At 44.2% G+C, this 21,650-nt stretch overlaps 1 protein-coding gene across 6 annotated transcripts in view; it reads right to left on the bottom strand.

Moving 5' to 3' along the window:
- Positions 1-2,021: 2,021 nt before the first annotated feature.
- Positions 2,022-21,650, bottom strand: part of NUDT15 (nudix hydrolase 15) — a 33,001-nt gene continuing 13,372 nt past the window's right edge. For 2 of the 6 annotated variants that reach the window (XM_083169002.1, XM_083169001.1), the window contains exons 2-4: positions 10,452-10,623; positions 4,637-4,833; positions 2,022-3,345 (exon numbers count right to left, since the gene is read on the bottom strand). In XM_083169002.1, the coding sequence (XP_083025128.1) occupies positions 3,215-3,345; positions 4,637-4,833; positions 10,452-10,609 (486 nt within the window). In that variant the 5' untranslated portion in view covers positions 10,610-10,623 and the 3' untranslated portion in view covers positions 2,022-3,214. Of the gene's footprint in view, positions 3,346-4,636; positions 4,834-10,451; positions 10,624-14,032; positions 14,132-21,650 lie in introns of those variants that run through there. The other 4 variants (XM_083168999.1, XM_083169000.1, XM_083168998.1 and 1 more) reach the window with 4 other exon arrangements.

The raw sequence follows: 21,650 nt of genomic DNA, 5'->3' as shown, positions 1-21,650 counted from the left end.
ACCGCAAGCATGTATTTTCCCTTGGCAATGAGCATGTAATCCCACAGGACAACAAGCATGGAACCCCTGGCAATGAGCATGTAGGTAAGCAGCACTTATGTAGCATAATTTTTAATAGGCAATATGGTGTTTGGCATAATACATAATGAACATTATGGTGTGTGGCTTAACATGTAATGGGCATTATGGTGTAAATTTTTAATGCACGCCTTTGGCGCGCAATGTCCCTGTTTATTAAGCATATTGTGAATTTTTGCTCAATTCATTTGGTATAGTGTATATTTTGGCTCAATCCATGTGGCAAAATGTGAATTTTGCCTTAATCTGTGTGGCATAACGTGAATTTTGACTCAATTCATGTGCCATAGTGTGAATTTTGGCTCATTCCATGTGGCACAATGTGTAAGAGGCAAGTACAGTATAAGGGGGTTACTTTTGTGTTGCATGATTTGTATAAGTGGTATATGGTGTGGTAAACTTAGGTGCTGAAATATTGTCTACCAAGTTTTGGCAAAGATATAGGGCCTTATTCTAGTTCACTCTTTCTGACAAAATCCTTCTTAGATGGACAAAACCATGTGCACTGCAGGGGGCAGATGTAAAATGTGCAGAGAGAATTAGATTTGGGTGAGTTATTTTGTTTATGTGCAGGGTAAATACTGACTGCTTTATTTTTACACTGCAATATAGATCTCACTTTGAAGTAAAATCCCACCCAAATCTAATTCCCTCTGCACAAGTATCATCTGCCCTACCTGCAATGCACATGGTTTTGTCCATCTAAGAAGGATTTTGTCAGAAAGAGTGAACTAGAATAATGCCCATTGTGTGTGCGTGTGTATGTATGTATATATAAGTGTGTATATATAAGTGACTTGGGAACAGTTAATAAACTGAAACGTCATCAGATGGAGTAGTCATCTCCTTTAATCAACCTGTTTTGTTAGTCTGAGTGCCGCACCTCTAACTTGGCTATATACAGTATATGTCTCACTAGCACCTTGACAAAGGGGTTGATACCCCGAAACGTTGGTTTCTTTTTGTTGGACACAATACAGCACGTTTTGAATGACCTCCGAGTGCCATCCTTTCTTTACCTTGAATCTATCACGGAGGGGAACCGGGGCATCTGACCAATTGGAGGAGTGCCGGGTCGCAAACCCAATATATATATATCTAGGAGAAGGAAAGGAAGCGTTCCATAGTGTGTGTATTAAAAAGATAAGATTCTTTATTCTTTTAAAACCACTCGCAGATAAAGGTAATGAATCACGTACCAGTTACAGCGGTTTCAGACAACCGCGGCTTTCACAGCATGAGTCTTAAAGTGGCCATACACACGCAGATTTATCTTCAGTTTTGGCTGGTTGGAACAAAATCCTGGTTATGGATGAGAGCAAATGACAGTTGACCATTTGCTTGGAAATGCTGGAAAACTGACAAACTGTCATTCATCCATAACCATGTTTTTGTTCCAACCAGCCAGATCTGAAGATAAATCTTACTAGTGTATGGGCACCTTTAGACACACCGGTCTTGCTGGAGTGGTTACACTCTCACCCTCGATCGGCGCCAATAATGCACTGCACACTTGTGCAGTCAGTGTGCCTTGGCTCCCAATGCTCAGCACCATTAATCATTGTCACATTGGCAGATAAGTGACGCTGCAGCACTACCCTACTCTAGGGTTACCACCTCATCCCTTTAATTCCGGACACATATTAATTACACAGGTTCTGTAGCTGTCTGACCTCAAGACTCCATTTTACCTGGTTTTAAACTGCCACAGAACCTGTGTAATTAATATGTGTCCGGAATTAAAAACCTTTAGCTAAAAAAAGACATGCCCCCCTAATCTGGCCCTGCTTCTGTCTACAATATAGAATGGGAAAGCTAGAAATGGGAAAGGGAATAGATGCATTTACTGTAAGATGTGATTTATTTGGAAAGACAAAAGAAATGTTTGTCATTTAATATTCATTTCCATTTAACCCTTTAAGTGCCGACCGGATTTGTCAAAATAGGTGTGAAAATTACCAAGTAAACATTTTTATTCATCATAATGTGTAATGTTTACCTTATATAGGAAATATATTTCTTTACACAACATTTTTTATTTGAATTTATATAAGAAATGTGAGTGACGCTGGCATTTTTAGCGGATATTCTGCACATCTCACAGAAATGTTGGCATTCAAAGGGTTTAAAATGGCGCGGTCACAAACTGTACAGAAAACAGTTCTATACAATACGTATGTATTTTTTTAAACTCCATTAAATAAATCATCTAGAAAATTGTGCTTTTATGTCTGATTATGTTCATGCCTCTAGGTCATGCCAACACAAGGTAATTGCATTATGGGATGAAAATAGAAACAGTGGCAGTCTAGAGCAAGATAACCTCTGCAAGGTGACATAGAAAACTTTTTTGGCAACTACATCAAACAAAGGAATAAAAATATTGTGGTCACCGGATTTATTAGAAAAATATGTAACAATGAAAACAAGCAAAAGCATGGATGTAACAAAGCAGGGATATAACAAGAACTCTTGGGCACTATAGCAATGGGCCCCATTTCACCACTTGCAAGGGCCAACATGTTGGCAGGAAGTGAGGAAGAGGATTGCAGCCTCCCCTAGTGAAGCCAATCCCAGAATCCTGTTAAAACAGGGGGTGTTGACGTATAGTTATGGGAAATGCCTAGCGGGATGGAGTGGATGACCAGATGCCGTGGCTATATGCAAGGCATCTGTTCAGAGTGTGGAGAGAACCTTGGGACAGCTCAGAATCCTTGGGAGTGGAGAGGAGTGAGCCAAATGGCCATGTCCCCAATCCCCTTTTCATTCATCTACCCAAGATTGTACTCTCCAGCCCGGTCCTACCAATTTTGCAGATGGAGGAGTGTCGGACATTCCCAATTTCATTTTACAGTAACAATGCACAGTCAGCTCTTACTACAATAACTTGGACTGAATTGTTTCATTTACAGGGGAACAAAATCAGTCACAATGAAGGGGCCATCCAGGTAACTGCAAAAGCTAACATATTTTAAGGGTTACAGGAACACATGTACCCATTGGCAATAAGTAAACTGATTCTCGGTACGGCGCATGGACTACATGGCTCCTGGAATTTGAATAAGAAAGTTAAATGGAGTATGACAAATACATATTACAATATACAGTATGTAGGAATAAGTGAAGTTGGACAGATTCATCTCTGTATAGGGCGCAGATGATTGAAATCTTCACTGAAGGGATTGTACCCTTGCTGCCTTAGACAGCATAAGGCCCAGAACAGCTGGTCATTTGGAGGAAACTCTTCCCACTTAACCCAATTCCAGCCTGCAAGATAAAAACAAACAATATAACGGCCTCACTTAATCTTATTACTTAGCATGGGGTTGTTGACATTTAAAAAGTTAGAACAATGCTTCATGCCTGTTATACCCCTTTCACATTGCAACTGGGATATGGTTACAGGTCCGCTCCAGGAGTGACCCAGCATCCTGGAGCGGTTGCTGATGTCATTGGGGGCAGGGGAGGAAACAGCGGTTGGTAACCCAGGTGTAAACGGGACCCGGGTTACCTGTTCACCCTGTACAGCAGCCCGGATCCTTTCATGGATTAACTCTTCTTTTAACCTGGCTCGGAATGCCGGGTTTTCAGTCCGGTGTTCTAAATGCCTCCGCCAGGGTGTGGGTTTGTAAATGCCTCCGTGGGGGGGGGGGGTGGGGGGGGGGGGTGGAAGGAGGGAGGACCCCCCTGACCTTAATCCGGCCCTGCACGGAGGGCATAGGGTGTAAGCTTACCCCAGAACGGTAAACTTTCAGACCACAAAAACAGCAAAATACAGTTTCACAAATGCAGTGTGAAAGTGGTTTGAGCTGTCTGAACCATTTTTTGAAATGTTTAAAAATACCGGGTCAATGCCGTTTTTGTGCTCTGAAAGCAGCATTAGGGAACAATTAACCTGATTTGAGTAAGCACCCAGCGACCAGAACCTATAATCACTATAGATCAGTGGTTCCCAATCTTTTTTGAATCACGGCACCCTAAGGGTATCAACATTTTTTCACGGCACCCCTAGACCGCACAAAAATATATTAGATTGGGTTTATATGCGATTCCCAGGGTTAGTTAGTTATTTTATTATTGGCAGCCATCAACACTGGTTAACCATAAATAATTAACCATAATTAATTTGAATTGGTCCTGGACCACCAGCCCAGGGCACCCCTGCAAGTGTTCCAAGGCACCCCAGGGAGCCACGGCACACAGTTTGGGAACCACTGCTATAGATGGATAAATTATTTCTGAGTTCTAGAAATTGTTAATTTTATCTCGTTATAAAAGCTTCAATTTTAATTTTAAACTGTTGTTATCTAAGTACATGTATTTTGTGTTTACAAAGTGTACTCAATGTCTACTTTATTTGCTACATACTCAATAAAAAAGAAAAACTATATTTTTTGAGCGGGACCAAGATAGTGACACCTCTGCTTTCTAATGGTTCAACGCAGACAAAATTTGTGTTATGCTTTGTGTAGCAGGTGTGTCCTATTGTATCATCAGTCACATATCTGCATTTTATTCTGGACACAGATGTGAATACACAATAAATACAAATCCTTACCTTCATTTTTTGCTGGCTCTAGGTTTGTTGGTTCTGATGGGAAATTCATATCTACCTCCCCTTTCATTAGAATTGTTATATAATGGTAGTTATGTTCAATACTGATTGAATTCACAACAGAAGCAAAGCGGACATTTGTGAGGTGAAGTCCTGCTTCTTCCAGGGTCTCCCGTTCAGCACAGGTCTCCCAGCTCTCACTGCAAACATAAAACTACGGTCAAGCTTGGGTTTGGATGATATAAAATGGCAAGAGCATATCTATACTGCAGTCCGTTATTCAACCAAAATCCTTATAAATCCATAATATGATACATAATTGTACACTTTTATAAAACATACAGATAGTGGTAGATGCTCAAATTAGTTCAGTAATACCATTCAGGTACATGCAAGGGAGGGGTTAATACTGAGTAAGTAAAGCAAGACATTGGTTCCCCCAGCACACTGAATGGTATTAGTAACCAATCTTGAACACTACATGATAATAGAATAGAATTCAGAGATATTGGTTACATATACCTGCGCAGGTGTTTGATATGCCCCCAAGCCACGTCAAGGCTTCTCTGTATATTGGGGGTCCCTAGTGCTATATCTAGGTGCAGGTTGCGGCACCCCAAAAACTATCATAAGCTAGGTACGGTGCCCCTGGACTGGTTGGGCTGGGTTGCTTCAGTTCTGCACGCCCTTATATTCTATTAACACTTTTCCCTCACTAACATTATCTCTCATTTTAATTACATTTCATTTTTCACTTTCTCTCTCTCTCTCTTTCTCTCTCTCTCTATATATAGCTTTGGCTTCCTATCACTAATTTTTATTAACACTATAGTATCTCACTGGTGTGCCGCACTGGGCTCCCTAGCTTATGATAGTTTTTGGGGTGCCGCACCCTGCACCTAGATATATCGCTAGGGACCCCCAATATACAGAGAAGCCTTGACGTGGCTTGGGGGCATATCATACACCTGCGCAGGTATATGTAACCAATATCTCTGAATTCTATTATCATGTAGTGTTCAAGATTGGTTACTAATACCATTCAGTGTGCTGGGGGAACCAATGTCCTGCTTTACTTTTATAAAACACTAAGCAATTAACAGTTACATAAACACAGTAGAAGCAGCCATTTTGTGGGCTGGACAAACAATAACATTACATGTTACTATCATTGGAACCAATGTGATATCACTAATTCCTAATGAAGTGTTAAGGTGTGTACACCAGAATCAGAATCATCTTTATTGGCCAGGTATACTTGCGTATGCTTGGAATTTTTTGTGGTAACAGTGCAGCATCAATCAGGGAACACAAAGGGGGTGGGAAGAGAGGCATAAACATACATCACATACATTTCACATATATCTAGAACAGTTCGAGTTAGTATTTAGTATTTGGTACCTTCAATACGGTTTAGTTGGTGGACAGCTATTGGGAAGAAGCCTTTTGTAGTTCTTGTCGTCTTTGCTGGGATGGACCTAAAACGTCTGCCTGACGGAAGGGGTTCAAACAGGTTGTGGCCAGGGTGTAGCTTGTCCGCCAAGATCTTTCCTGCACGCTTATTGACCCTGGCTAGGTATAGTTCTTGGACAGGGGGGAGCTCCGCCCCAATGATCTTTTCTGCCACCCTCACCACTCTTTGCAACCTTCGTCTGTCATTCTCGTTTGCTCCTCCGAACCAGATTGTGATCGAGGAGCAAAGGACAGACTCTACTATGGCAGTGTAGAAGATGAGCAGCAGCTCCTGCGGGATGTTGAATTTCTTGAGTTGCCTCAGGAAGAACAACCGCTGCTTAGCCTTCTTGACAGTTGTAATGATGTTGGGACCCCATTTAAGGTCGCAGGAAATCTTTGTTCCTAGGAATTTGAAGGAGTCGACCCTCGACACTACTCTGTCAGATATTATGAGTGGGTGCATGGCATTTGGTTTCCTTCTGAAGTCCACCACCATCTCCACCGTTTTGAGGGGGTTGAGGTCAAGGTTGTTTCCGCTACACCATTTAGTTAGCCGATCCACCTCCCGTCTGTATGCCGACTCGTTTCCATCCATGATTAGGCCGATAACCGTTGTGTCGTCTGCAAATGTTATAATTTTTACTGACTGTTCTGCTGAGGTGCAGTCGTTTGTGTAGAGGGAGAAGAGCAGGGGGGAGAGGACACACCCTTGAGGGGCACCGGTGCTAATTGTGCATGTGTTTGACATGAATGCGCCTGCTTTCACCGCCTGTTTCCTTTCAGTCAGGAAGTCAGTGATCCAAGAGCATGTAGGTTCTGGGACTCCTAGTGAATGGAGTTTTGGCTCCAGGATGTGAGGGAGGATAGTGTTGAATGCCGAGCTGAAATCAACAAATAGTATCCTTGCATAGGTGCCTGGACCGTCCAGGTGCTGTAGAATGTGGTGCAGCCTTAGGTTGACTGCATCCTCGACACTTCTGTTTGCTCGGTAGGCAAACTGCAGGGGGTCGAGGTGAGCATTTGTAACAACTCTCAGGTGGTTCATCACCATACGTTCAAGCACTTTCATGACCATCGATGTTAGTGCAATCGGCCTGTAGTCATTGAGGTCTTTCGCAGTTGAGCTCTTGGGAACCGGGACGATAATTGAGCCTTTGAAGCAGGTGGGGACCTTGCACATTTCTAGTGAAGTGTTGAAAATCCTGGTAAAGATAGGGGCGAGCTGTGTTGCACAGGTCTTGAGGGCAGATGGAGACACTCCGTCTGGGCCTCCAGCTTTCCTAGGGTTGACCCTCTTGAACATTCCTTCTACCTCTGTTTGGTCCACCTGGAGAGTCTGGGGGTGGCAGTTTTGGAAGGAGGGTGGGCAAGCCGTTTTGCCCCGGTCAGGGGTAAGACTGATGCAGGTAGCTTCCTTCTCGAACCTGCAGTAGAAATCGTTCAGCTCGTTCACTAGTTTCTGGTGCATGGTGGAGGGGGTTTGAGAGATCTTGTAGTTGGTTATAGCTTGCATGCCTCTCCAAGCTGACGCGGGGTCGTTGGTTGACAGGTTGTTCGCCAGCTTGTCTGAGAATCTTTTTTTTTGCCAGCTTGATTTCCTGTGTTAGGGAGTTCCTGGCCTGTTTGTACAGGACAATATCACCACTGCGATAGGCTTCTTCCTTTGCCCGACGGAGCTTCCTGAGTTGACCGCTGAACCATGGCTTGTTGTTGTTGAAGGTGCGTGCTGTTTTGATTGGCACGCACAGGTCCTCGCAGAAGCTGATGAAGGCTGTCACTGTGTCGGTCAGATGGTCTAGGTTTGTAGCGGAGGATTCAAAGACTCCCCAGTCTGTGCATTCGAGACAGGCCTGAAGCTTCATTTTTGCCTCGTTTGTCCAGCTTTTGACTTATCTGACCACTGGTTTAGCTGACCATAGCTTCTGGGTGTAAGTTGGTAAAAGGTGGACTATGCAATGGTCAGAGAGGCCCAGAGCTGCCCGGGGGATATCCCGGTAAGTAGACTTGATAGTGGTGTAGCAGTGGTCTAAGGTCACCCTCCCTGGTGTGGCATCTGACTTGCTGTCTGTACTTCGGTAGCTCTTGGGACAGGTTGGCACTGTTGAAGTCGCCCATCACTATAAGCAGTGCTTCCGGATGTTTGAGTTCTGTGTCTGTTATCCTGGTGGCCAGTTGGAGTTGGGCTTCTTTCGCATTTCCTTGGGGAGGTATATACACCCCCACCAGGACTATTGAGGCAAATTCCCGGGGGGAGTAGAATGGGTTGCATTTATTAATGAGTGTCTCCAGTTGAGGGCTGCTTGATTTACTCAGAGTTTTTACGTCGGTGCACCACCCTTCATTTATGAAGAAGCAGATACCTCCTCCCTTGGTTTTTCCAGTGAGCTCCTTGTCGCGGTCAGCCCTGAGGAGATTGTAGCCCGGCATCATCACCGAGGAGTCGGCAATGAGTTCATCTAGCCATGTCTCAGTAAAGCATAGGATAGATGAGCCAGCAGTGCCTGATCTTGCATCATTTATTTAGCTCATCCATCTTGTTTACAAGGGATCGTAGGATAGCTGGGAGTGCAGATCTGTGACCTCTGCGTCTCCACTTAACTAGGGCCCCAGCACGGCGGCCCCTCTTGCGAGTCCTGAGCCTCACATATCTTCCTGTCAGCCTAGCTGTTAGGTGGGGGGCCCCTCCAGGCCACTTGGCGGTGGTAGGGGCATGTCTGTTCCTACTGGAGGGAGCCAGCGGCCTGGCTGGGATTGCTCTCATTGTTGTCGGGGGCTCAGTTCTGGCTATCTTCTCAGGTGGGCACTGAGTCACACCACTTCCTTTTTGGGCCCCCATAAGTAAGCCCTGGGGGGTTTACCTTTCTGCTACCTCTGTGAATGGTTCTTCATAGTCGCCGGTCCACTCTCCAGCAACTGCCATTCAACTTTGCTGCATCCTTTCTGCACAGGGCAGCGTGGACTTTGAGGGCTGCCGATCTGCCCACTTCCCGCTCCGTCAGGCTCATACGGGTGGTCTGCTCCAGGGGTGAGCTCCATTTCAAACGGGCTTCTCTGCTGTGCTTGGTTACCACACTTGGCAGGGTCATCACACTCGAGGGGGTGATGAACGAGGACAAGGACAGGAGGAGACAAGGGGAGACATGTAGTTTGGTTGCACAGCTCTGAGGCAGCCTTCTGCGGCGCCATATTTGTGGTATCCAGTATGATGAAAACACTTTTACTCAGGTCTGTGAGTGCTCCAGGTTATTGCTGTGTTTGGTTGCTTCTTTCTTGTACAAAGATGTATTTTGGACAGATATTCATTAAATAAACTACACGTAACTTTCCTTTTCAGTTGCTAATTTAGTGATTTAGTCACACAAGTTATTCAGGAACAAAGCAGGCTTGGGGAGAGGTGTTAGAAGCCATTCCCCATGCAGGTGTGAAATCACAGTGTGAGGTTTTTGAAGTGTATATTCTTTGTATATTTAACATGTCTCTTGGGAATAAACTGGGTCCCTGTGTGATTGTGGAATCCAGGGGCTGGGGATATTGTATTTTAGATTATTTTAAGGGAATCTAAGATAATCTTTTCTGAACAGAGAAATATATGTAACTGGACGGGAAGCATAGGTAACTGATGTCAATGGGGACCTTGATAGAGATAGTTAGTTTTTCCAGTACCTTGTTCTGTGATATTCCCTGAGGATGTAAAGCCAGTCCTAGTAGAAGGGGCAGAGGTTTAAATCCAATCCAGTGTGCATCTCAGTGCAGGAGTGCAATCCGTTTGTTCTGGAGAGCCATCCATGTAGTGAAGTACAAGTTAAAGGTAAGTCCTTGGATATTTTTGGTGATTCTGAAGTCAGCTGTGTAGAATTTAAGCCGTTTTGTAGAGACCTTCAGGAGCATGTAAAGTGTGAGGCAGCCATCTTGGGGGCCTCTCTGGTCGTATGTGCCTTCAGATACTATCCACGATCCGAACAGATCGGATCATGGATAGTATCTGAAGGCACATCCGATTTGCATACAAGTCTGACTATATAGTGCAGATCTGCAGTATATAGTCATGGCAGACAAGACTTTCTGCCTTGCGATACGTGAACGCGAATCAGATCGGGATCTGAAGGGTTAAAACCCTCGCGATCTGCATCTGATTCCAATCCGATGTTGACTATATCGTCAACATCGGAAGGCAAAAAGTACCGTGTGTACACACCATTAGACTGTATTTTAAAATGATGGTTCATTAAACAAAATGGCTGCCTTCTCTGTTTATATGTGACAGGATCATACTAATAGTCCAATGACATTTATCAAACTTGATGCATAATTCTTTGATTTCAGAAAATTGAACACAATAATATTTAAAGTGTTTTAATCATACCCAAACTCCAGGTGTCCCCCTGGAAGTTGATACATGCCAGCACCAGGCGATCCTTTTGCTTTCCTCCTCCCCAGAAGAACACAGCCCGGATGAGAAGAGTTTGTGATCACAACACCGACTCCGACTCCTGGTCTACCATTGGCTGCTGGTCCTGACATGGCCTCTCAGGAAACTAATAATGGAGGGTCAACAGATGTACCAGTGAGTTCTTGTGTTAAACTTTCTTTACATGATACATTAAGCTAAATATGAAATGTGCACACTATTCAACTTTGTGAAATCATTCTTAAATGTTTACAGTATCATTGTATTCTTCCAGATAATAAATTGCTCCCACAATTCTGAAACAGAAAACCCAGACAGCCGAGAAAGATGATACTTCTGACATGTTCTCAGCACCTTGGAAGTGGATGCAATGACTCCACTTAAATTTAACACCCCCATTATTTTGCTTAGCCTCTACCATACATACAATTAAGAAAAGTTAATAAAATTTGTGAAGAAATCAGCTTAACAAATTAGTGGGGTTGCATGGATAAATACACTGGACATGTAATGTATGCTACAGTAATGGTTAGTGATGCCCTTATAATGGTAATATGTACTTTGAGACTATAATTAAGACAGCAGAATCACATTAGCAACTTTGGTTCTCAAAGAGAGTGTCAACTGATGGTGGGATATATGTAGTGGTCCTTGTAGTATGCATAGTGGTGGTGCCAAAGTAATCTGTGGTGGCACCACCACATCAGTACGGCACAGCCTCTAAGAGAGAGAGACATTTGTAGGCATATCCTGTCTGGAGGAAGAAGAAAGCACAGTAAGGCACACATGGCCAGAGGCCAAAAAAACAACTGGTTGTACTGTATGTATGTATGTGTATATATATATATGTATGTATGTATGTATGTGTATATATATGTATGTATATATATATATATATATATATATATATATATATATATATATATATATATATATATATATATATATATATGTAGAGAAGGTCTGGCACTCCTATAGAACAGCGATTGTGCTGCAGCCGGTGCCCTCACAGAAATCATACATACAGAGGCTGGAGGTGCGGCACTCGTAGCTTCGTTATTGGCGAATCAATAAACACACCGTGACACGGTAGCTGGGTGATCAACGTTTCAAATAACTTTGTATTTTTCTTCAGGAAGAAAAATACAAAGTTATTTGAAACGTTGATCACCCAGCTACCGTGTCACGGTGTGTTTATTGATTCGCCAATAACGAAGCTACGAGTGCCGCACCTCCAGCCTCTGTGTATATATATATATATATATATATATATATATATGCATAGAATGTGTTCAAAGAAAAGACAAGTCTCAGGTTATGACTAGCTTAAGAAAACTGTAAAGTGCTGCGGAATATGTGTGCGCTATATAAATAACTGTTAGTGACTCTAGCTTTTGTGTCAGGAATACAACAGTAGTAACGTGTGTATATTTACACACCTAAACTAATAGAGTAGAGCTGTGACTTTTAACAGTAAAAAAATAAAACCTTTTGCACTGCCTCATTTGTTCACAATATTACAGTAGTGTAAATGTACAAGGGGTTTCCTATGGATTTTGGTGGCCGGGGGTGGGGGCAGGCAGCGGGGTCCGTATGAGCGTCGGCAGCTGGGAGGCTGCTGGAGCTTGTAGTAGCATTTTGCTGGGCAGCGGGATGCGGCTGCTGAATATTTTGAAATGACTGGCCGGCCGTGGATTGGCTGAGACTCAGCAGCTCCCCTGGAGAACTACATGCAATAAATCGCATGCGATTTATTGCATGTAAAAATGGCACATCAAGTGCCAGATCGCATGTGAGCCTCCCAGGGAGTTGACGGGGGCTCTAGACAAACTGGTCCGACTTGTCCAAAGGACAAATCGGGGCCAGTGTATGGGGAGCCTTCAGAATGATCCAGATTTGTACACAATGCCGATATTCATGCAGCCGAGCATTTATCAGTAGAATGTTAATGCATTAAGGTACTCTATCGATGCCGCCTGCAATTAGTAGCAAAAATCTAGTGCTATGGATTGTTGGTGGGAGGAGGGCCCCAAACCAGTGTCTTGCCTAGGGCCCCATGAGATCTAAATCCACCACTGCATCTATACCACCTTCTCTCCCTGCACAACAAAATGCAAGTGTCTACATACCGACGTATGTGTACAAATTTTTTAAGTGAATGCTAAATAAATATAGATATGTGTAGCCAGGGCTATTTTTCAGTAGGCTCCAGCAGGAACTGAGGCCCTTATTCTAGTTCACTCTTTCTGAAAAAATATTTCTTAGATGGACAAAACCATGTGCACTGCAGGTGAGGCAGGTGTAAAACCCCTCCCAAATCTAATTATCTCTGCACAAGTAACACCTGCCTCACCTGCAGTGCACATGGTTTTGTTCATCTAAGAAATATTTTGTCAGAAAGAGTGAACTAGAATAAGGGCCTCAGTTCCTGCAGGAGCCTGCTAAAAAATAGCCCTGTGTGTAGCTATGGGGAAAATACAGACATACAGTATGTTCAATTGTAAATATCAGGCCCTTTATCTTATAACCAAATACATTTTAACTTTACTTTCACATAGATTTGCACAAGTACAGTGGCTGCTTGTTTGCCATAATAGAACAGTATGGTATAAACACAGATATGGGTACATGTTTCCTAGCATGGTGCCCATCGCATACTTAGTGGTGTGCGATGCGATATTCCCGTTAAATTAACAGGAGTGCTTGTACAATGAAATATCGCATAGCATTGCATGACAGCAAATGGCATGGATGCAATGCGATTTTTTAATTGTACAAGCACCCTGATGGGTGCTTACAATGTTAAATGCACCCCCATTGTCAACGCCAGCCCCAACTGGAAGCGTGGCGAGCGCAGCCACACATCCTCTGACCTTTTCATATCCCCACTATCCACGTCGGTGTGGAGTTGATTATAGATAGTGTGGCAAGCGCAGCGAGCCCCGCGAGGGGACGCGGAATACAAGCCAGAAGCGTGGCAAGCGCAGCGTGCCCCGCGAGGGGACGCGGAATACATGTGAAGAATACATGTAAAGTAATCCGTGTCCCCACGCGGGGCTCGCCACACTATCTAAAATCAACTCCACACCGACATGGATAGTGGGGGTATGAAAAGTTCGGAGGACGCGTATCCCCCGCTCGCCAAGCTTCGGGTTGGCGTTGATAGTGGGGGTGGCATTGACAATGGGGGTGCATTTAACATTGCCGTTATATTGCATGCGATGCGATTGTATAAAGATGCACTACGATCAAAATCGGGGGTGCCGTGCTAGGAAACAAGTACCCAGATATGACACATATTAGCAGGTATCATCATAACAGACGCAGAAGAATGAATGAATGGAGGGGCAAAAAATAAAACTGGTAAAATAAAATTGCGGTGACCTCACTAATCTCTACCTCTATATAGTAAGCAGAATCTAAGCTCCTATTCCCCTTCTCCATGCAGATTAAATAAGGCTTGGTTTTCTACCATGTAATATGTTAGGAGCAGACTCTCCTGGCTACAGGGTCCGCAGTCCTGCACTGTAACTTACCCAGCATTTATGGCTCCTGTCCTACCAGCACTCTCTCTGTCCTGTCCTGCACACACACAGTCACAGACAGCAGCTAAGGCACTTCCTCCTCTGTCTGTGGGCGGAGACTGTGACACGAGCGTCATCATCTGTGTCAGTAGCAGCACTGCTCTGCTGCTCTAGTCTAGAGTCAGTCATCTGGGTACAGTTGTTCTGCTATAATCATCTCACTATTAAGGCAGTCTGATAATAACTAGGAAGGCACAGTTCACAGTGTAGCTAAAAAGTGCAGCAGTGTAACTACATTTTATACTGTACAAGAAAAATAATTAAATCACACTCAGGCCAACTGACCCAGGGGGTGAAATTTAATAGGATGAGAGATGCAGAAAGCGAAGGATGTGGTAAGAAATCGCAAGTTTTTTAAAAGCATCAATCATTTACACTGCAAAACCAGTTTGATTTTGCAGTGTAAGTGATTGCCGCTTTAAAAAACCTGAAGATTTCTTACCAAATCTCTTACTTTCTTAATCTCTCATCCTATTACATTTCACACAGGGTGTAATTCTTTTCAAAGAGCACTGTCTGGTGAAATAATTAATGGGTTACCACAGTTGTAATATTTGATACATGATTACTTTATTTTACTTTAATTGACTTATTTCTTTGCATGATTTATATGAACAATGAATAAAGATAAAAATAACTATAAAAATATATATATATACATAAATATACATAAAAAATCAAATATACATAAAAAATAAAAAAAACACGGAAAAAGAGTAACAATATACATAAAAATAAAAAAACACGAAAAACTGTAACGATCAATAAACAATCAATAAACTGTAACAAACTGTATAATCATATGCCGCTTGATGATCCACAATCTCATAAATTCAGTGTCTAATAGATCTTTATGGGATTCAAATGAGGATTTGAGGCTGGATATAGCTTAGAAATGGATTTAGAAGAATGTTCCTCAGGTAAATTTTATGTAACACAGCCTCAGTTTCCTGACAGTCTCTCCAATATATTTGCTATATACCACAGCTGTGGATTACACCTTTTAATGTCATCTGCGAGTTATTTTGTGCCACTTCTGATTTTAGTGATTAGCCTCCCATGGTGAGGCCCGAGGTTAAGCAGGAGGTCTGGAGAAGCACTCTCTAGCCATCAGCCGTTCCACCTCTGTTATGGAGCGATCAGGAAAATGTTGTAATTCTCCTCATATGGAGCTGGATGGTAAGCTCAATTACGCGTTTCTCCGCCTGTCACTTCTCAGCGGCTTCCTCAGATCAAGCTTTTCACTCACCTCAGGCTCTGTTATAAAGCCGGATCAATACATTTTAAATGTATGTACTGAGATGCAATAACAGTAAATGCCTGCGCATATTCCTGTACATATGGGACCTTATTTTGGTCTATTCGCAGTCGACGTTTGTTTGCACGGGAACCGATGCATTTCTGCGCATGTGCATACGCCTGGTGCACGCCTGTTTTGCCAGGTGCACGCACCCAAGGCTGTGGCCGGGGAGCGTGGGGTGGTGGCGTACAGCCGCGCGCATAGGAACACCAAGTGTTTAATGGCCGTTCCCATGGTAATCAGGCCATGATGTTGGTGCCGGGGTGGGCAGCTGACAGCACCGGATGTCAGCTGTCCGCCTACTTCCTCCCGAGGGTGCACGCAAAATTAAAGTGACCTGAGAGTCACTTAGATATGCGTGCACGTTCCACATCATTCGATGGTCGTCGACCATCGAATGATGTGGGTGTCCACCCACAGGCTGCGAATGGATATTTATGTTAAACATCCATTCCCAGGCCCTGCATGCAAACACACTGCGAGGGGGGTGGGCGTACCACCATTTGCAGGGCGGATTGTATTTGACTCGCAAGGGTGCAAATTTGCATCTGAGTGAATCAACCAGAATAACCCCCATGGAGCGTTTGCACAAGATGAACTCTTTCATTGTGAAATGTGCACTAGTAGCAAGCATGTGAAATGCTGGGAAATTACTTCTGCTTTATACAATGGTGCAATGTATTCTTTTTCGTCATAGCCCTTGTCCTGTTTTTTTTATCATCTGTATAGGAGACTACAGTTTACATGTCATACATGTCATGCTAATAGTAGTAGTTCTGCCCTTAATGGCTGCAGCAAACACACCCCATAGACAGGCCCCCCACCAGAGCCGGCCTTAGGCATAGGCCAACTAGGCAATTGTCTAGGGCATTTGGAATGCTTAGGGGCATCAGCAGCTTCTGCTGATTAAAATGATATGCAGCATGCCTATTTTGTGTGTGTGTGTGAGTGAGGCTGTTAGCGGCTGTGCGAGTCCTGTCTGTGGGTGGGTTGGTTGTGCAATAGTGTTCGGCATATGTGTAAGGGGCATTATGTGTGTCATGTATAAATGCATTAATAATGTGTGACATATGTGTAAGGGGCATAATGTGTGTCATGTGTATAAGGGCATTAATAATGTGTGACATATCTGTAAGGGGCAAAAGAGAGAAGGGTATTGCCGGGAGTGAGTGGCTAATTGCCAAGCACAAACCTGCAAATTCCGGCGCTAGAATAATCGTTATAATAATTAAATAATTTTGGTTTAGAATATATAAACACCAATTGCTGCACGTGTTAAGTGAGTTTGACTAAACTCAAAAGAAAGAATACAGAGGAAGGGGTTAACACTTTGCGCTAAGGGTGTAAATATTGCTCTGGTGAATACCGGTGAACAATATGAAAACTGGACACACCTCTTAAATTTAGCATATAGTATTTATTTAGAAAAATAAAAAAGACAATAAAATAAGCAAATAGAGCTTTTGAATATAATAAAACATGCAGTAAATCGCTAAATATATTGCACAGATAACAATAAACTGTATATAGCGATAAAAAAGCGTAGTTTAACTGTCCATCACGTATGCAAATTGTATCTCCGTATAATTAGTATGTTTAGTAGCACAATTGCTCAAGCCAAGCCAGAAGGTTAGTAGCAGAAAAGCTAAAGATGATGAGCCCCTTTTTTGGTTAGCGTGTATATAGCACGTACAAGGCAGTCCAACGGGGTTACACAATAGCTTATAATAATTGTATTAGAGAAGTAATCTCACCCTCCGTAGTTGTGGGAAAGGAGGCGGGGAGCCTGATGTTTCTGCGGCTCAACCCGCTGGAGTGAATGAGTGACCGGCTCGGATGTTATGCCGGATAGCGGGGAATTGATCTCAGTCCGCTTACTTGAAGATAGGAGGGGAGCGGGAGTACGGTACCATATGGATGTAGCGTTTGGCGTCCGTGCCTGTCGAATCAGGTGGGTAGATGGAGCCGGTGGTAGAGTCTCACGTATCCAGGGACGTATCGGTCCGGGCGAGCTAGGCTGAGCTGGGCTGAAGTTGCGGAGAGTGCTGGCGTGATGACGTCAGGTGGAAGTAGTTAGTGTCAACGCGTTTCGTCTCTATGGTAACAATAGACTTTCTCAAGACTTGTGCGTGCTATATACACGCTAACCAAAAAAGGGGCTCATCATCTTTAGCTTTTCTGCTACTAACCTTCTGGCTTGGCTTGAGCAATTGTGCTACTAAACATACTAATTATACGGAGATACAATTTGCATACGTGATGGACAGTTAAACTACGCTTTTTTTATCGCTATATACAGTTTATTGTTATCTGTGCAATATAGTTAGCGATTTACTGCATGTTTTATTATATTCAAAAGCTCTATTTGCTTATTTTATTGTCTTTTTTATTTTTCTAAATAAATACTATATGCTAAATTTAAGAGGTGTGTCCAGTTTTCATATTGTTCACCGGTATTCACCAGAGCAATATTTACACCCTTAGCGCAAAGTGTTAACCCCTTCCTCTATATCTGTAAGGGGCATTATGTGTGTCATTATGTGTAGGAAGGGCATTAATAAAGGTTGGCATAATGTGTAAGGGGCATTATGGTTATAAGGACATTAATAAGGTGTGTCATGTGTAAGGGGCATTACGGTGTGGTATTATCAGGGGTGCCGAGAAAAAGGGGTAGGGGGTACAAATTACCCAGGCCAAAGTCTGATGGAAGGGCCCAGTGGGGGCCCCGGGCCCCGTCCCCTTAAGTGACAGCAGCAGCTGCAGCTCTTCTCCTCTGCCCAGCACACACTGCTTTGTGCTGGGTTGCAGTGTGGCCATGGAGGTGCTTAAAATACAATATTTTCTCAGGATTTTTTTCTAATGGTATAATGTGAATAATATAAGGAGTAATGTACATAAGGTAAAGTGGTACTACTGTGTGATGTAATGTGAATAAGGGACACCATCGCATGATATAATGTGAATAAAGTTGCACTACTGTGTGGCATAATTTGAATTGGGGGTACTATTGTATGGCCATGCCCCTTCGCAGCAAGAACACACCCCTGTTTGGGCTCTGCACCGAATGGGTGCGCTGTTTCTATTTAAAATATTGCGGGTAGGAGCACCAAAATGATGACTGCTATGATGAGGGTTGATGATCTTGGGAAAGGGGAGCAGGGTCAGAGACGGAACTAGTGGCGGTGCTAGGGGGCAACAGTCAAAATCTTGCCTAGGGTGTAATTTAGGCTAGGGCCGGCTCTGCCCCCCACAGCTGTGCTGGTCTACGTATTGTGATGGGGCATGGCATAAGATTAACCATCAGTGGGGGTACAGTGAGGGCTAAGATTGACCATCAGTGGGGGTACAGTGTTCGGACCATCAATGCAGCAGAGTTGTAGCTAGGTGACATGGTGCCTGGAGCAAGGGTATGTTTCGGCACCCCCCCTCCCCAGCCATTTTTTCCTTCTTGTAGTAATGCCCCTTACACATTATGTAACACACTACATTATGTAATGCACCGAAGTTCCCTTTACATAATATGCCACACAAACCGTCATGCCCATTACACATTATGCCACACAACCCGTAATGCCCATTACACAGAAAGCCACACACCATAACTCCTATTATGTGGTGGTAGGTGCTCATTTGTTTATTCCCTATTCATTGTCCCTAAATATACTATAGATTGTCTTGTACAAGTTCATCACTTCAGTCTTTGGAGCATATATAAAACAACCCACATTTATAATTTATTTATTTATTTACAGTTTCTTATATAGCGCAGCAGATTCCATTGCGCTTTACAATAGTAGACAGTGATAAAACAAACTGGGTAACAACAGACAGACTTTGAGGTAAGAGGGTCCTGCTGCAAGCTTACATTCTATAGCAGCGGTGGCCAACCCGCGGCTCGCGAGCCGCATGCGGCTCGCCGCGCTGTAATGTGCGACTCCCATCTGCAAAGCGGGGTTTTGAATTTGGCGCCAATTCGGCTGCCAATTCAAAACGCCGCATCGGCGGCCAATAGGAAACGGCCGCGGCGAGCCAATCAGCGCTCGCCGCGCTGTTTTCGCCCTGCCCCCGGCGTCTGACATCAGACGCCAGCGGGAGGGCGAAAAGTCGTCTCCACGCCGGCAGAGCGCTCCTGAAGACGCGAGAAGCCGCCGGAGGACGGCGCAGAATACGGCGGCGGGGAGAACAGTTCCGGCGCCGCTGAAGAGGCCAGAAGACGCCGGGATCAAGACAGAAGATCTCCGGCGCCTTCTGCAAGAAGAAAGAAGATGGCTCCCGGAGAGGCCAGTGGGGGTGGGAAGCAAAAGAGCTGACGAAGCTCCCCCCAGCGGCCACTCCCAACACCAGGAAGGGGCCTTTGGCCTCCTACCCTCCATCCACCCTAGACCACCGGGTGTTGGGCGCTAGGCCCGTGTGCAAATTCAGGCCCGTCCGGCCTGTGTGCGCATTAGTCGGGCCCTCTTGGCCCGTGGCTCATTTGTTTGTTGGGCCCTCCTGGCCCTCTAGGTGGGCCCTTTAGTTAGGAAGCTGGGCCCTCCAGCATAGGTGTTGCACTGTGGGCAACACCTGTGCTGGAGGGCCCAGCTTCCTAACTGTGGGGGCATATGTTTGGCACTGTGGGGGCATATGATGTTTGGCACTGTGGGGGCATATGATGTTTGGCACTGTGGTGGGCATATCTGGCACTGGGGGCATAAAGTTTTGTCATGTGGCCACTCCCCTTGTGTCATATGACCACTCCCCCGATCACGCCCCTTTTTGGCACGTGCGGCTTCGGCGCGCGCATGATGTTGGCTCTTTGGCTTGACTGATGATATTTTTCGGCTCTTTACCTCTGACCGGTTGGCCACCCCTGTTCTATAGGGACATAGGAGGGAAACACAAGGACAGGCACCAGTAATAGCATAGCAGTCCCACAAAGTTACAAGTCCAGAAGGGAAGCTTTATAATACATAAGTGCCTCAGAGGGTTATGCGTGTACAACTTAAATATGATAGGCTTGCCTGAAGAGGTGAGTTTTCAGGGAACACTTGAAAGTTTTATTTATTTTAAAGATAAATGTGAGATCATAGAGAGGGTGGGACCGGTTAATTACAAGGTTCAACAGGAGGGTAGACCCACATAAGATTTATCTTACGTGCAGCCCTTCCGACCTCTGACTCCAATGCGTACGGGACCAGTCACATCGGAGTCATACACATGCGATTTGGGCCAATTTCACGGCCCGATCCATCGAAATCAGGTGAAATCAGTCCCAAATCGCATAGTGTATGCCTTTAGATGTAAGTAATTTTACACACCTCTCAGATGCAGCAGTACATGTCCGCACTTATAGGTGTCACCTTCACAATCTCCCTGATAGGCAAGTATGGCACAGACATGATGATGATTTGGGAAGGAACTGTCCTAGGTTTATGTACAGAAAGTTAAGAGAAATTATGCATAATATTGTTTACAATTACTAATATTCGTTAATGATCCTACCTCCCCTGCACATGAGTATTTTGTGAAAAAATTTAACTTGTTGGCACGGTTTCTTTCTACCTAGTTCTATTTTTAATGTTTTAAAGGCTAGTATGAATCACCAAGAGGAACTGAAAGCAACATGCATAGGATATTATACTACATATTCTTGGGGATTACATATTCAGTACAGAATATTATACAGAATTTAATATCCTGTTTTCTTTCCTACAATAAAGAGATATCTGTTCAAGCTGTGGGTTACTCAATCATGGCACTGCATATTGTCAAAGTTCAGATATGAAGCAATAATAATCGCCTATTTTGTTAACAAAAGGTATTTGTAACAATGAAAACTGCACGAGGAAATGAAAAAAAAAAATCAAAAAACGTTATTCTTTGCATTCTGCGTGAATGGTACTGTACCAGACACCTAGGGGGAAATGTAATAGGATGAGAGATCCAGAAAGTGAGAGATGAGTTTGAAAAAACCTCAGGAGCCCGAGGTGTGCTCCCTACCACCAGTGCTGTGCCTAAACATGTGCACAGGGGGTCGTGCGATCGAGTGGGCTTTCTCCCGAAGGAGAAGGGCCCCGTGTTTCCCCTAACCCCTCTCAACAATAAGGCCGAAGAGGGGAAAATAGGGATCGGTGGGTCCTCTTCGCAGAAGCTTAGAGAGACCCTCTTTCCTCAACCCCCAGAAGGGTTAGGACGGTGGGTCCTCTGCACCCGAAGGTTTGGAGAGACCCGCATTAGACTTTGCGGTTAGGGGTCGTCCTCGAGGGGACCGAAGCTCTCCCCAAAAGGATG

Source organism: Crinia signifera, chromosome 2 (assembly GCF_055691185.1).
Source record: "Crinia signifera chromosome 2, ASM5569118v1, whole genome shotgun sequence".
Lineage (NCBI taxonomy): Eukaryota > Metazoa > Chordata > Amphibia > Anura > Myobatrachidae > Crinia > Crinia signifera.
This window is presented reverse-complemented; position numbering and strand designations above follow the sequence as displayed.